Source organism: Carlito syrichta, unplaced genomic scaffold (genome assembly GCF_000164805.1).
Source record: "Carlito syrichta isolate Samal-C Ts95f unplaced genomic scaffold, Tarsius_syrichta-2.0.1 Scaffold310879, whole genome shotgun sequence".
Taxonomy (NCBI): domain Eukaryota; kingdom Metazoa; phylum Chordata; class Mammalia; order Primates; family Tarsiidae; genus Carlito; species Carlito syrichta.
The window spans coordinates 92761-107312 of record NW_007254975.1 but is presented as its reverse complement, the minus strand read 5'-3'; the positions used below and the strand labels follow the sequence as shown (position 1 = coordinate 107312).

Here is a 14552-nt window from a genome sequence, read left to right as displayed (position 1 = left end):
CGGCGATCCTTCCGCCTCAGCCTTCCAAGTAGCCGGAATTACAGGCATGCGCTACCACGCCCAGCTAATTTTTTGATCTATTGTAGAGATGAGGTCTCGCCTGCCCAGGCGGGTCTTGAACCTGCGGGCTCAGGCAGTCCACTCACCTCAGCCTCCTAAAGGCTTGGGATTACAGGTTGAGCCACCGAGTCCGGCTTGATCTCAGTTCTTTAAATAACCCTGCACATGGCCCAGTGTCCTCTCACTTGGAAGCATGATCCCACAATTAATCATGCTGCCTCTCATGGCACTGCAGAGGGCCAGGGAGGTCAAACCAGCCCAGAGACAATCCTACCTGTCAGGGTGGAGTGCTGAGGCTTGAGGACTTCTGGTGCCCAGTGAGCCTAGTGGTGGCTGTAGTGCTGTTATGCCCTCCTTGACCTCCCTGGGAAGGGTCTGTAGGGGCCTTTGGGGGCTCCCTAGATGGTGCACGTGGTTCAGCTTCTGACCCCGGCAGGGCCAATGCTGAGAGCTACTCACGTCTAGCAGGCCCAGTGATGTGACCCACCCCACTGCCTCCAGGTCCCAGAGCTACCTCCCCCCTCCCCTCCCCTCACCCCTCCCACCTCATCCACCTCACCGGCCTGGCTGAGTGAGCCCTGCTCCTTGCTGCCCAAGTCCTCCTAAGACACTTCTCCCCTTTAGCACATTCCTTCCCCATCAAGACTTGCCTGCCGCGCCTCCCCACTGGCACCGCTCTGGTCTGGCAGACCAGGGGTCACAGTAGAACAGGCAGAAACACAATGGTTGAAATTAATGAATACTCAGTTATAAGAAAACAACACAGCCGGGCTCGGTGGTTCAGCTTGCAATCCTGCGCCTTGGGAGGCTGAGGTGAGTGGACTGCCTGAGCCCACGGGTTCGAGACCCGCCTGGGCAACTTGGCGAGACCTCATCTCTACAATAAATCAAAAATAGATGGGCATGGTAGCACACGCCTGTAGTTCCAGCAATTTGGAAGGCTGAGGTGAAAGGATCGCCGGAGCCCAGCAGGTCGGGGAGCGGCCACTGCACTCCAGTCTGGGTGACAGAGTGAGACTCCAACTCAAAAAAAAAAAAAAGAAAGAAAACAACACATTAATTTGTCAGAGTGGCTTTTTGCCGAATGAAGAAGGACCTTGCTCAGTCTAGGGCTTTCAGTGGATACCAGCACTGTCATTTCAGTCCGGCCTCATCCTCTCCAGAGACAGACTCCCATGTCTCGATGTTTTGTTCTTGACTTTCTCTCTGCATTAGTTTGCTAGGGCTGCTGTAACAAAGCACAAACTGAGTGGCGTAAAGGACAGAACTTCATTCTCTTACAGTTCTGATGGCCGGAAGTCCAAGGTCAAAGTGTGGGCAGTACCGCACTACCGCTGAAGGTGCTGGGGCAGGCTCCATCCGGGCCTCTTTCCTGGCTTCTGGTGGCCCTCGGCTCACGGCACCAGAACTCCAATCTTCATGTGACCTTCTCCCTGTGTGTGTCTGTCTCTGGGTGCAAATTTCCCCTTCTTATAAGAACACTGGCCATATTGGATTGGAGCCCACCACACTCTAGGGTGACCTTTACATCTTCGCTGGCCTACTTTCCAAACAAGATCACATTCTGAGGTTCTGGGGGTTAAGACTTCAAAATATACATTTGGAAGGACGCAATTCAACCTATAATGTCCTCTGCTGTTTTTGTTTGTTTCAGAAACGGCATCTCTCATTTCATGCCAGGAGGCATACCTGACAGTTGAGTTTTTTGGAGATCAAATCAGTGTATGTATGCAGTGGATGGATGATTCTAATGTGGGCCTCCAGGAGGCAAAGAGCCCTTGATTATAGCTTAAAATGACTTGATTCACTGCTTTTTAATTTGGAGAGTTCTGAAGACTGAATGTTTATGTCTCTTACCCTACCCTCAAATTCATATGTTGAAGCCTGAAGAGCATGCCTCCTTCCTAGGTGACTGTTTTGTTTTTTTAATTTAAAAAATTGCAGTAAGCCAGGCTCAGTGGCTCAGCCTGTAATCCCGTGCTTTGGGAGGTGAGGTGAGTGGATTGCCTGAGCCTGCAGGTTCGAGACCCACCTGGGCAACTTGGTGAGACCTCGTCTCTACAATAAATCAAAAACTAGATGGGCATGGTGGCACGTGCCTGTAGTTCCAGCTACTCGGAAGGCTGAGGCGGAAGGATCACCAGAGCCCAGCAGGTCGAGGCTGCGGTGGCCAGGAGCGGCCACTGTACTCCAATCTGGGTGACAGAGTGAGACTCCAACTCAAAAATAAAAATAATAAAAACTAAAAATTACAGTAAGATACACATAACAAAATTTACCATCCAAACCATCTTTAAAGGTACAATTCAGAAGTATTAATTATATTCAAGACCAGGGGTTGTGGCTCATGCCCACAATCCACCACTTTGAGAGACCAAGGCAGGAGGACCATTTCAGGCCAAGAGTTTGAGACCAACCTGGGCAACAGAGAGAGACCCTGTCTCTACAAAAGTAAATAAAATATTAATTATATTCACATTGGTGTGCAACAGATCTCTAGACCTTTTTCATCTTGCATGACTGAAACTCTGTTCCCATTAAACGTCTTCCCATTCCCACATCCCCCAGTCCCTAGCAACCACCATTCTACTTTCTGTGAGTCTGACTACTTTAGATACAAAATATTTAAGTGGACAGTATTTGCCCTTTGTTGACTGGCTTATTTCACTTAGAATAATGTCTTCCAGGTTCATCATGTTGCAGCATGTGTCAGAATTGCTTCCCTCGTTAAGACTGAAAAACATTCTATTCTGTGGCTATTCCCATATTTTGCTTAACGATTCATCATTTGATGGACACTTGGGTATCTTCCACCTTTTGGCTATTGTGAATAATGCTGCTATAAGCATGGGTGTGCAGGTTTCTGTTCTCAACCCTGTTTTCAATAGCTTACAGGAATACAAATAGTTGTTGGTCCAAGCTTAAGAGTACCACCACCCTCACTTGTACACACTATACTCGGTAGATAATTTCTTTTGTCCCTCCACCCCTTCCCTCCCTCCTTCTTCTGAGTCTCCAGGGTCCATTATACCATTCTCTGTGTCTTTGCATCCTTGACTTAGCACCCACTTATCAGTGAGAACATGTGGTGTTTGGTTTTCTGTTCCTGAATCAGTTCACTTAGGACTATGTTTTCCAGTTCCACCCTAGTTGCCTCCCCACCGTGTCCAGAGGCTGTGCTGGACTGTGGTGGTACAGGCGAGAGTTCAGCCAGTTCCAGCACAGGTTGATGGATTTTTTTTCTTTTCTGGCACTAAGTGGTTATCATCACCCCTTTGGAGAGTCGTGGGACATGCTGCTGGCCCATTCTTCTCTGGGTGCTGAGGAAACTCCCTCCATCTTGGTTTACTCTACAGAACAAACTCACTCTAGCTGCCTCATGTCAACCATCTTAAAACCATCTCCACTTTGGATATTTCCTGGACGCAGTCTGTGGGTCCCCATGGAGAAGCCCATGTCCTGGCTTCCTCTCTGCCAACTGAAAAGCTTGCGATTTATCCCACTGTTGCCATCAGACTGCATCACACCCAGATGTCAAACTCAGGAATTGAAGTGGGGTCCCAGTCTCCCATTCCAAGGAGGGAAAAGTACTAACATGCATCGAATGCTCGTTGTGTGCTAGGTGCAGAGATGTGCCCTTACCCGTGGGTTCGCAGGTAGCATCCTCAGTGCTGGGATGAGGGCAGGTGAAAGGTCGCGTGGCCCCCCACACCCCCCAGCACATGAGGCCCTGAGCTCCATTCAAGGCTCCGGAGCTGTCCTGCTGCCGGTGGTGGCTGGCCAGGGTCCACCCGCTCACCCGAGGTATCCTTTCCCCTCCAGGTGAATGAGAAAATGTAGTGGAGCGGCAGCCCAGGTGCCACCTGCTGGGAGCTTGGTACAGACACCCCAGCCCAGACGGAGCATCTTCCCCCCACCGTCCCTCTGGCCATCCAGCCTCACCATGTCCAAGAAGGGCTCAGGCAGCCGAGCCAAGGGGGACAAGGCGGAGGCTCTTGCGGCACTGCAGGCAGCCAACGAGGAGCTCCGAGCCAAGCTCACGGACATTCAGATCGAGCTGCAGCAGGAGAAAAGCAAGGTGGGCTCTGCCCCAGACCCCTCCCCTCGAACGTCCTCCTCTCTCCCTTCCGCCTCTTCGAGACGAGGTGTAGCCAGGTCTCTGTGGAAGTGCCCGCCCACCTGGTTCTGGGAGCCCAGAGGGTTCTCAAGGGACTCAGGACAGGTTGCTCTGGAGGTGGGGAGCAGGTGGTGGGGAGACGTGCAGACCCCTAAGCAGAGGTGCTGTGGTGGTGGCCCAAGCAACGGGAGTGTACAATATCAGCCCCTGCTGCGCGAGCACAGTCTGCTTGTGTAGGGCATGTGCCACAGGGACTTGGGGTGGGGGGAGGCTTTGTCCACAGTGGAATTGAACTGAAACAGAGCGGCCAGCACGGCTGCTGCCAGCGAATAGGGGAAAAAGACAGGCCATTGGCTTAGAGCTTCCTGGTGGGGCGGTACAGCACCTGTTACGTTTGGAGACGCTGGAGTGAACCCAGTGGGATAGGGAGGCCCAGCACCCGGAGGACCCTAGATGGGCAGACCCATGATGGCCTCCTTGTAGCCTGCAGGGTATGCTGTGCTGCGCTGAGCTATGCTGGCGGCCAAGGGGAACGTGAGGGGCTGGGGGGAGGTGAGGGGCTGACCAGAGGACAGGCCAGGCCCTTAGGTGAGCCGCCTGCCACTTGAACTTCCTTCTACCTCTGGCCTGACCTTTGCCCTCTCCTCTCACCCCACCCCCAGGAACCATTAGGAAGTGTGCAGGGGTTTCTGGCAGGGGAAGGTGAAGGAGAAAGCCTCTGAGGAGAAGGCGGCACACGGAAGAGGGTGGGAGCCAGGGGCAGGTGTGTGCTGTAGATTTGGAAAGGCCTAGGTCACACCTGGGTGTTGTCCCCACTCTGGGCTCCAATTCTCTCTGTCCCTCCTTCTGGCCCAGCAAAGGTGTCTCTCGTGGGCCTATGGATCTGATGGTGGAGGAGAGCTGGATTCTTTGGGGCCATTGCTTAACTTCCAAGATCCCCAATCTCATGTCACTTAACTTTCTGCTTGCATCCAAAGAAGAATGATGTTTCATGGTGTGTGGTAATCATACCAAGTTCAGGTTTCTGTGTCCACAAGGTTGGACTAGCACACAGTCACATCTGCTCATTTCTGTGTTGACTGTGAAGTAGACCAGCGGAGCCTACGACGTGCACGGCCTGGCCCTGTACAAAGCTTGCGGGCACATGCCTCGCTGCCTGCCGTCTGCCTCAGTTCCCTCTTTGAAATGGGGACAAGAGCACCTCTCGCTGCCTCGTAGTGTCGAGGAGGAAGTGATCACCGGGGCCCAGACACTCCTCAGATACTAGAAGGCCATTGGTGTGGTGGCCTTGTGGCACTTAGACGGCCAGCACCTGCTCTGTGCCAGGCATTCATACACTCCAGATGGCAACACCAAGAGATCCCGTCTGGCTGCCTGGCTGGAGCCTGAGGTCGGGGTGCAAACACCTCCAGGTCTGAAGTGGGGAGTTGCCCCACATGGAGCGATCAGGCCCCATGATGAAGCCTTAGATATGTCTCTTGTCCTCCCTCTCCCCAATTCTACAGATGAAGGAAGAGACGACTTCCCAAGAGCCTGGTGAGAACAAAACCTTTTGTTTTATTTGGTAAAAACATAGCGATCGTCTTGTTAATGCAAAGAAACATCACATCATGGAAATCCTCAAGGCTGGCACCAGATCCTCCGTTCACCCAATGGCCACAGCACCGGGCATATTTTATGTGCGGTTTTGCCAAATGCATCCATCCTGCAACGCCACGAGGGGGTGCGTGCGCCTCGCACATCAACAAGGCCCGTGTCTGCGTCTGTGGCAGGCCAGGGCTAGCGCGCAGACTCTTCGCATGCCTGGGTCCTGAGGCCAGCGTCTGAGGGCTGGAATCTGGACCCACCTGTCAGTTACACAGTGTGTGTTTATTTATTTGGGGAAGAGATGACATCCTTCTTGGTGTAAAATTCAAAAGGAGCCAGAGGAAAGGCACTGAGAAGAAGCCTTCTTCCTTCGGAGTTCCTTATCCCCAGAGCCCATCTCCAGTTTCTTGAACACGCATGCGTGAGTCTCTCTTCCCAAGCATAAATAACAGCTTGCCACACACATCCTGCATTTTCCTCCGGCCTAACTGAATGCAGAGCATCTGGGAGATGGTTCCATGTGGATCAATGGAGCTGTTATACTTATGCGCCCTGATGTATTGGGCCTGTTCACAGCAATCAGGCTGTTTTTCAGTGAATACGGCAGCCCTGTCTGCACATCTTGGGTACATGTGCAAGGATACTTGTAGGGGATGTTCTTGCAAACAGAATTGCTGGGCCAGTGCATGTCTGTGTTTGCAGTTTGACCGTGGCAGCCCCAGGGCCCATGGAGGGAGGGAGGTCCAGGAGAGGCCAGAGGGAAGCTCAGGAGCCAGACCAGCATAGAAGCCTGACCTGGCTGGGGTTGGTGGGAAGATCCTGGCTGCACTGTGTCTGCTTCTTCCGGCTCATCTGAGCTCAAGAGCTGTAGTTCAACGCTGCTCATTCCTGCAGATGTCCTAGTTATCATGGCTTAACAAAGGATTCCCAAATCGCATCTCTGCCAGGAGGTGCTTTCTAGGTAAAGTCCTCCAGGCTGGAGTTTTCAGAGCTCACTGTAGCACCAGAGTGCCCTGCCTTAGTCCTGCTGCTGGGAGAGGTGTTTGACCTGCTCCAGGGCCACTTATCTGTGGGCATCAGGAAGTCATCCTCCACTCCACGAGCTCCGCCTGCCAGCTCCTGCCCATCATCCTGTCTGTGGTCCTCCCTCCCTTCTCCCAGCCCTTTCATCCTGATTGTCCCAGGAAAGCTGAATTTCCTACTTGAGAAAGCCTTTAGGTGCCGCAGAAAATCATCATTCTTCATTGTCTTCTCAACTTCCTGGGCTGTTGCTAAGGGAAGCCAGGGGTTGGGGCAGGTGAAATCCAGGGACAGCCAGGGACAGCGGAGAGCCTCTAGGCCACAAGACCCTTAGATGTTCTCTGAGCCTGCCCTCATCTCATTGTCCTGCCCCCTGACTCATTAACCTTCCCCTCCTCATCTCACTAACCTGCCCCCCATCTCATTAGCCCGCGTTTCCCCATCCTCCACTTCTTACCTCCCACTGCCCAGTCCTTGCCCCAACTGGTGCCTCCAAGCCAGATCTGGGCCTTCCCAACCAAATATCCCTTAAAGCACTCAAAGTTTTTTAAAAAGTGCGTGTGTGTGTGTGTGTGTGTGTGTGTGTGTATGGGTGTGTGTGTATACATATATATCTCCAGAAAAATAATATGACAAGTAGGCAGGTACCCACCACCCAAAATTAACAAATGCTGTTATTGGAGATTCGAATATAAGCGAACTGGAATCTCACAGCCAGGTTGCCCTCTCTCATCTCCCTAGCCCTGGGTTCGAGGCCAGGTTTGCCACAGACCCACCAAGAGGCCTGGATCTCCCTGGGCCTCAGTGTCCTCCTGTGTGACCTGAGAAAAGCAGTGCCTGTCTCAAGGGGCAGCTGCAGAGAACTTGGGCTCCTCACACCTGAGTGCTCAGGGGCGTCTGGTGCCTCCTCCCATTTCTTCTCCAGTTCTCACCTGTGCTTTCCCTTCTTTCTCTACAATTCACGCAGTAAGTGAAAGATCCATGTCTGAATTGACCTTTGAGTCTTTCCTGAGGAGGAGGGACTCAAGGGCTGTAGCCTCACATGCACAGTGTTAGAAACAAGACTACAGGAAGCTTTTTGATGGCCCTACCTGCTCACACTGCATCTGGACGTTCACCCCCAAAAATGTGGGGGACCGTTGGTCTCAGAAGACTCGCTGAAGTCATGGCCAAGTAGGGAAGAGAAAAAGTGAATTTGGTAGTTTTTTTGAGTCGGGGTCTCACTCTTGTCGCCCATTCCGGAATGTAGTGACACGATTATGGCTCACTGCAGCCTTGACCTCCTGGGCTCAGGTGATCCTCCTGCCTCAGCCTCCTGAGTAGCTGGGACAGACTACAGGCACGTGCTAGCATGCCCAGCCAATTCTTTTTATCTTTTGTAGACCCAAGGTCTTACTATGTTGCCCAGACGGGTCTCGAACTCCTGGGTTCAAGCGATCCTCCCATCTTGGCCTCCCAAAGTGCTGGGGTTGTAGATTGAGCCACCAGACCTAGCCTGAATCTGATAATTACATCAATTACTAACAACATCAGTCCTTATCAATCCTCCTGAAGTTCTTGCTTTGTATGTGCTAAAATTAATATCATTGTTATGGCTACAGGATAAGTCGGTGTGACCATATCTAGAGCTGTGGGAGTGGAGCCTCCTATCTGATTGTCAACAGATTCCTATTGTTTCCGAAGCACCCCATGGAGTAGGATCTAGCTCTGGCCCTCACAGGGGAAACCAGTGGCCAATCAGAGGGGCTCTTCCCAGGACCAACAGACTCTTCTCAGGCAACCCCTCCTGAACTAACCTGAAAGCAGCCATGAACTTGGAAGCTCCCATAGCCCACTGGGTGGTCAAGGTGGTCAAGATGTACAGGATGTTCCTGAGGGCCGCCGGTGGCTCCAGCAGGGTCTGAGCCTTCAGAGCTCTGGACACTTGACCACTGGTAAATGGGTCCAGGCTTGTGTGCAGTTTTCCCTAGGTTATGTGAAGATATTCTCTCACCTGGTGACTCAATTTTAGCTTGGTCTTAGCAGTTGAACCCACAGCCTCTGGCAAGATGGGGCAGGGGAGGCTAGCTCTATTTCTCCGTCTTGCCCCTGGCCTGCTGCACAGGGGGGACTCTCATCTCTTTATTCGGAATTCCGGGCAAATCAAAATTCTGCAACTGCAAGGCCTCATTTGGCAGATTGCAGTTTTCAGGGTAAAGAATGTCCCTGTGAAGTACAGGAAGAAGCCAATAAGCAGAGCAGCCAGGAGCAGATTGTTTTGGATTTCAGTCCAGTGGTTTTATTTATCATGGAGGAATACCTAAGCAGATTGAGATTTGACAGTAAAAAATAAGATGGTTTAAATAAAAATGGAGCTCTTCTCCAGGTGCCTTTGTTGAGAGATTTAGAAGGCATAGCCCAGCCGGGGAGAGAAGCTCAGAGTGAAGTTTCTCAAAGAAACCCCACTGGAATGAACTCAAGGTTGTCTTGAGGAAAGTGGGGGGGGGGGTGCCTTCAAAGTGGAAGGAGAGGTAAACATAAGTCACTGTGTTTTCATCGTGAAGGCAAAGGCTCTGGCTCTGGCCTGACCACAGAGTGGCCCCTGTTGCCTGCCCTCCAGGGTTCAGCCTCTGCCTGTCCCACCCGCAGGCCTGCCTGTCCCACCCGCAGGCCTGCCTGTCCCACCCGCAGGCCTGCCTGTCCCACCCGCAGGCCTGCCTGTCCCACCCGCAGGCCTGCCTGTCCCACCCGCAGGCCTGCCTGTCCCACCTGCAGGCCTGCCTCCGTCTCACAGAGCTCCCCACACGGGACGAGGAGCCGAAGGAAGAAGCCGAGAAAATACCCAACAGCAACCCTGCCTTTTACGGAGTGCCTGGAAAGCCATACAAGATCCTGGCTCTAACTTGGGGGGCTGGCCCACAGGGAGTTGGAGACCTCCATGAAGTCTCTGGAGGGAGGCAGGATGAGAGACAGAGGGAACTGGACAAGGGTAGACGAGTCACTGCTGAGGAGGCGGCCTGGGAGCCAAGACCCGGACAAGGGCAGGGTGATGCCGGAGTGGCTGGAGCCGAAGTGGACAGTGGGGATGAACGGGGATGACTGTGGCTGGCCTGGTGCCTGGGAAGGCCAGGGTGGCTGCAGCCCTCCCGGGGAGAGCCAGGAGAGGTCACAGAAGTCAGTCATGGGGGCTGGGAGCCACGCAGGTGGGCAAGCAAGGTAGGGGCACTTAAGAAAGTGAAAGAGGCACTGCTGATAACTGTGCTGGACAAGGAAAGCTGTCTCCCCAGGCTGCTGGGGGTCCCACCACGGCATAGCGGGGAGCTTGAGCCGTGCTCCAGGCACGGTGAGCAGCCTCTGGAGGCCTTACGGTGGGATATGAGCTGACTTACATATATATATTATAAACATATTTATATATTTTAAATCTGTTGATGTTTCCAACATAACCATCTCTCTGGCTGCTGTGGGCGGGGCCAAGGGAGCAGAGAGCGGTGGTTGGTGGCCGAGGGTGGTGGCAGCCATGGACAGACCAGAGCAGGTCGGGTGTGGAGTGTGTGGTTGGCAATGCATGCAGGCGGCTCCCAGGTGTGGCCCTGAGCACCAGTGGCTGGGACTGCCCTTTACTGTGGCAGGAAATCTGGGTGAGGAGGACCAGGATTGGGTGCAGGGAGGAAATCAGAGCTCTGCTTTGGACAGGTCTCCGTGGAGACTCTCACTGGACATCCGCGTGGAGGCTCAGGTAGGCAGTGAGCATAAGTGTCTGTTGTCCCAAGAGGACCACTGGCCTCCACTGTGGGCATAGAAGTCGCCAGGGGTCACCAGGTGATGCCTCCTGGAAGACAGTGCTGGGGGGGTGGGTAGCAACATAGCCAGGAGAGGGTCCAGTAAGGAAGCCACCCTGCTCCTGGTCTTCACCTCCTCTAGGCTTCCTTCTGGAACACATCATCCTGCCTCTCTTCTTTCCAGTTATTAGCATTACAAGAAGGATTCTTTTCTCTGGCTCCTTATTTTGGTCAATTGTGTTCTTTTCTTCCATGTTCTTGTCTCCAAAGTCCTTAGTGGCTCTATTTTCACAGAGATTTATGTGAGTGGCTTGCATTTGAAAAAAGAAAGCCAGGCTCAGCCTGTAATCCCACGCCTTTGAGAGGCTGAGGTGAGTGAATTGCCTGAGCCCACGGGTTCGAGACCCGCCTGGGTAACTTGGCGAGACCTCATCTCTACAATAAATCAAAAACTAGCCGGACGTGGTAGCGCGCGCCTGTAGTTCCGGCTACTTCGAAGGCTGAGGCGGAAGGATCGCCGGAGCCCAGCAGGTCGAGGCTGCGGTGGCCGGGAGCGGCCACTACACTCCAGTCTGGGTGACAGAGTGAGACTCCAACTCAAAAAAAAAAAAAAAGAAAGCCATCTCTAGTCTTTTCCCTAGAGGGATGTTTGCGTATCATTATGGGCGCCTTAATGTTTCTGAGCTTGTAGGAGTGGGAAAATACTTCCCAGAAGAAATTTGGAGAATAACTGGGATTTGGGGATTTGGATTCTCCTTGCTGTCCACAGCCATGCCTCTCCTTGGTCAGGGCAGTTGTCTCGGTCTCCCCTCGGACACCAGGCTCCTGCTGTGGACGTGTCAGACTCCCAGAGCTGCTTCTAGACCAGCCTCCCACTGCCTGGAGCCGGAAGCTCCCTCTCTCCGTGCTCCCTCTGCCTTTCTCTTCAACCCAGTTTTGCTTTCCCATCGTTTCTCACACTTCACAGAGAAATAGACAAAACACTTTGGATTTCTCATCAGAAAGCATGCGTGCCACTAGGGTTTGTGAGACAGTAAACTTCACACTTTTTGAAGCCTATTTACCGTACATGTACTTGTGACCAGGACACTGTGCATATCTAGTGTGAAAGCACTTGTCATCTCAGCTCAGGCCCACTTATTGGCCTTGACCTGCTTTAGGGAATTCAGCTTCTGCCTCTCAGGATCCCGTAATGCAGCTCAGGTGGCCAACAGTATGCCGTGGCCAAAAGCATCAGACATTTTACTCAGGGAAATGCAAGCCAAAACAGTGGCGCATGCACCCACTTGTTTGACGCTTGGTCAATTCCTAGGGTAGTTGATTGGGGTGAGGAGCCTCGCCCTCAGAAGATGCTGGGAAGGAATGAAGTGGGGGACCCTTCACAGGTTGCTTGACCACAAGTAAACAGGCCTGAAAGACATCACTGGACTTTTGATGCTGTGATTCCCCTTTAAGAATTTATCTCAGGGAAGATATTCAGAGATGTGGTGAATGCTTACCTGTGCGGGCATCAATCTTACCTCTGCTGATAATGAAAAAAGTCCGCCGCACTCTGATTGTCCAGGCTTGGGCAATAGCTGAGGACATTGGGGTGTGTTTCTACAGCAGGTTGCTCTGCAGTCATCACTACCTTGCTGAGGAAGAATGTTTGCTAATAGGGGAAATTGTCGTTGCAGGACGAGGCAAAGGCCTGGGAAAAGATAGGCAGCAAGTCTTTGGAGTTTTCTCATGAAGCTGTTTCCTGCTGAGGAAAATCTCTGCCTGTACCAAGGTCGTGAAGACACTTTCCTATGTTTTCTTCTTTAGAAGCTTTGTCTTACCTTTCAAATTTATGTCCAGAAACCTATCTGATTGCTTTTGGTGCATGATGTAAGTAGAGGCTGAGACCTTTTTCCATATGGATATGAAACGGGCCCAGCACCTTTCCCATTTGAAAAGGGCTGTACCCACTGAAGTTTCATTTTTGTAGTAAATTGGATGGTCACATGTGTGTGAGTCTGTGTTGTATATGGCATTATTGGACAATTCTTCAGCTCTCCTAGTAGGTGCCCGTGTCAGGTGACTTTGCAGAGCCTTGCATTCTGGCCAATACAGAAGTGACCCAGGCCTGGCCCAAGTCCAGATCCTCTGTGTTCTTCTGCTTGCCCTTTCACCTCTGTCCTCATCAGGAGGAGTGTCTGAACCAGCAGGCAGTCCCAGGAAAAGCACCACACGGTATTCCTTGAGCCCAGCCTAGACCAACCAATTCCAGCTGACCCACAGACTCATAAGAAATAATGAACGGTTGCTGCTTCAACATAGCATGACAAAATTCATGTCAGTCGCAGTTGTTGATAGACTCTGTTTTTAGACTCTACCCTGATTTCCTCTTCCTGTCCTTGTGCTGATACGGTTACTATGCGTGACTAATTATAACAGGACTTGATATCTGTGGCGTGCACACTCTTACTTTGTTCTTTTTCCTAAGAATTGTTTTAGTTGGCCGGGTTCTGTGGCTCAACCTGTTATCCCAGCACTTTAGGAGGCCCAGGCGAGTGGATTGCCTGAGCCCACGGGTTCGAGACCTGCCCGGGCAACTTGGCGAGATCTCATCTCTACAATAAATCAAAAATTAGCCGGGTGTGGTAGCATGTGCCTATAGTTCCACCTACTTGGAAGGCTGAGGCGGAAGGATCGCCGGAGCCCAGCAGGTTAATCAGTTGGGGTGGCCGTGAGTGTGCACTGCATGTCAGCCTGGGCTACAGAGTGAGACTCCAACTCAAAAAAAAAAAGAAGAAGAAAAGAAAATTTTAAAAAATTGTTTTAGTGAATCTTGTTTCTTTGTATTTCCCATATAAATTTTAGAATCCATTTTGTCAATTTATATTTTTGTAAAAAAGTTTCTACACACTGAATTGCATTGGATCTGTAGATCAGCTTGGGGGAAATTGACATGTTTGTAATATTGAGTCTTTGGATTTACAAGTAAAATATGTCCATTTATTTATTTAAACCCTTTTTAATTTCTCTCAATAGCACTTTGAAGTTGTCAGTAGAGAGATCTTAGGCATATTTCCTAACACATTCATAGGTGTTGTATGTTTTTATTTTGTATACATTATAAATGGTACATTTTGACATTTTCGTTCCTAATTATTTGCTGACATACAGAAATCCAATGACTTTTTAAATATTTGAATTGAGCATTCCTCATCATATGCATTCATTTAGTCAACCAATCTTTAATAAATACATATTTTGCCAGGATATGGGAAAATCACACCAAGTGACAACCATAGTCCTGGACCGGGGTGAATTACACACAAGCTTTGTTCTGGCTATGCAGAAGTGGCCCAAGCTTTGTTCTAGCCAATGCAGAAAAGCTTTGTTCTGGCCAAGCTGGTGTCGTTCTGTTCATAAACAGTTCCCTGAGATGTCAGATGCCAGGGAAGTCATCTTGAGCTCTGGCCGGGGCATCTTGAGCTCTGGCTGGGGCAGCTCAGTGACTGTGATTGTGGCTAGAGTCACCCTGGCCATATGCTGGGTGATCAGAGGGGTGCTTGAGCTCCTTCCTGCTGAGGGGGCTGAGAACCACCAAAGGGCCCAGAGGAGGCCTCAACACAGTCGCTTGTCAGCTCGGCTGCTCTCATCAGGCCTTTCCAGATGCCACAGGCCTTGGTGCTTGCACTGTGGTTTTCTTCATTATCTTGTAATCATCTCAGGTGACATTACGACTGGTTTAAAATCAAGAATGTAAGCCGGGCTTAGTGGCTCAGCCTGTAATCCCGTGCCTTGGGAGGCTGAGGTGAGTGGATTGCCTGAGCCCACGGGTTCGAGACCCGCCTGGGCAACTTGGCGAGACCTCATCTCTACAATAAATCAAAATGAGCCGGGCATGGTAGCGCGTGCCTGTAGTTCCAGCTACTTGGAAGGCTGAGGTGGAAGGATCGCCGGAGCCCAGCAGGTCGAGGCTGCAGTGGCCAGGAATGGCCACTGCACTCCAGTCTGGGCGATAGAGTGAGACTCCA

At 51.5% G+C, this 14552-nt stretch overlaps 1 protein-coding gene across 1 annotated transcript in view; it reads left to right on the top strand.

The window, feature by feature from the left end:
• Positions 1–14552, top strand: part of JAKMIP3 (Janus kinase and microtubule interacting protein 3) — a 105443-nt gene that overhangs the window by 22689 nt on the left and 68202 nt on the right. Inside the window, exon 2 of the mRNA XM_008068439.2 lies at positions 3883–4138. Coding sequence (XP_008066630.1) covers positions 3887–4138 — 252 coding nt within the window. The 5' untranslated portion in view covers positions 3883–3886. The remainder of the gene's footprint in view (positions 1–3882; positions 4139–14552) is intronic.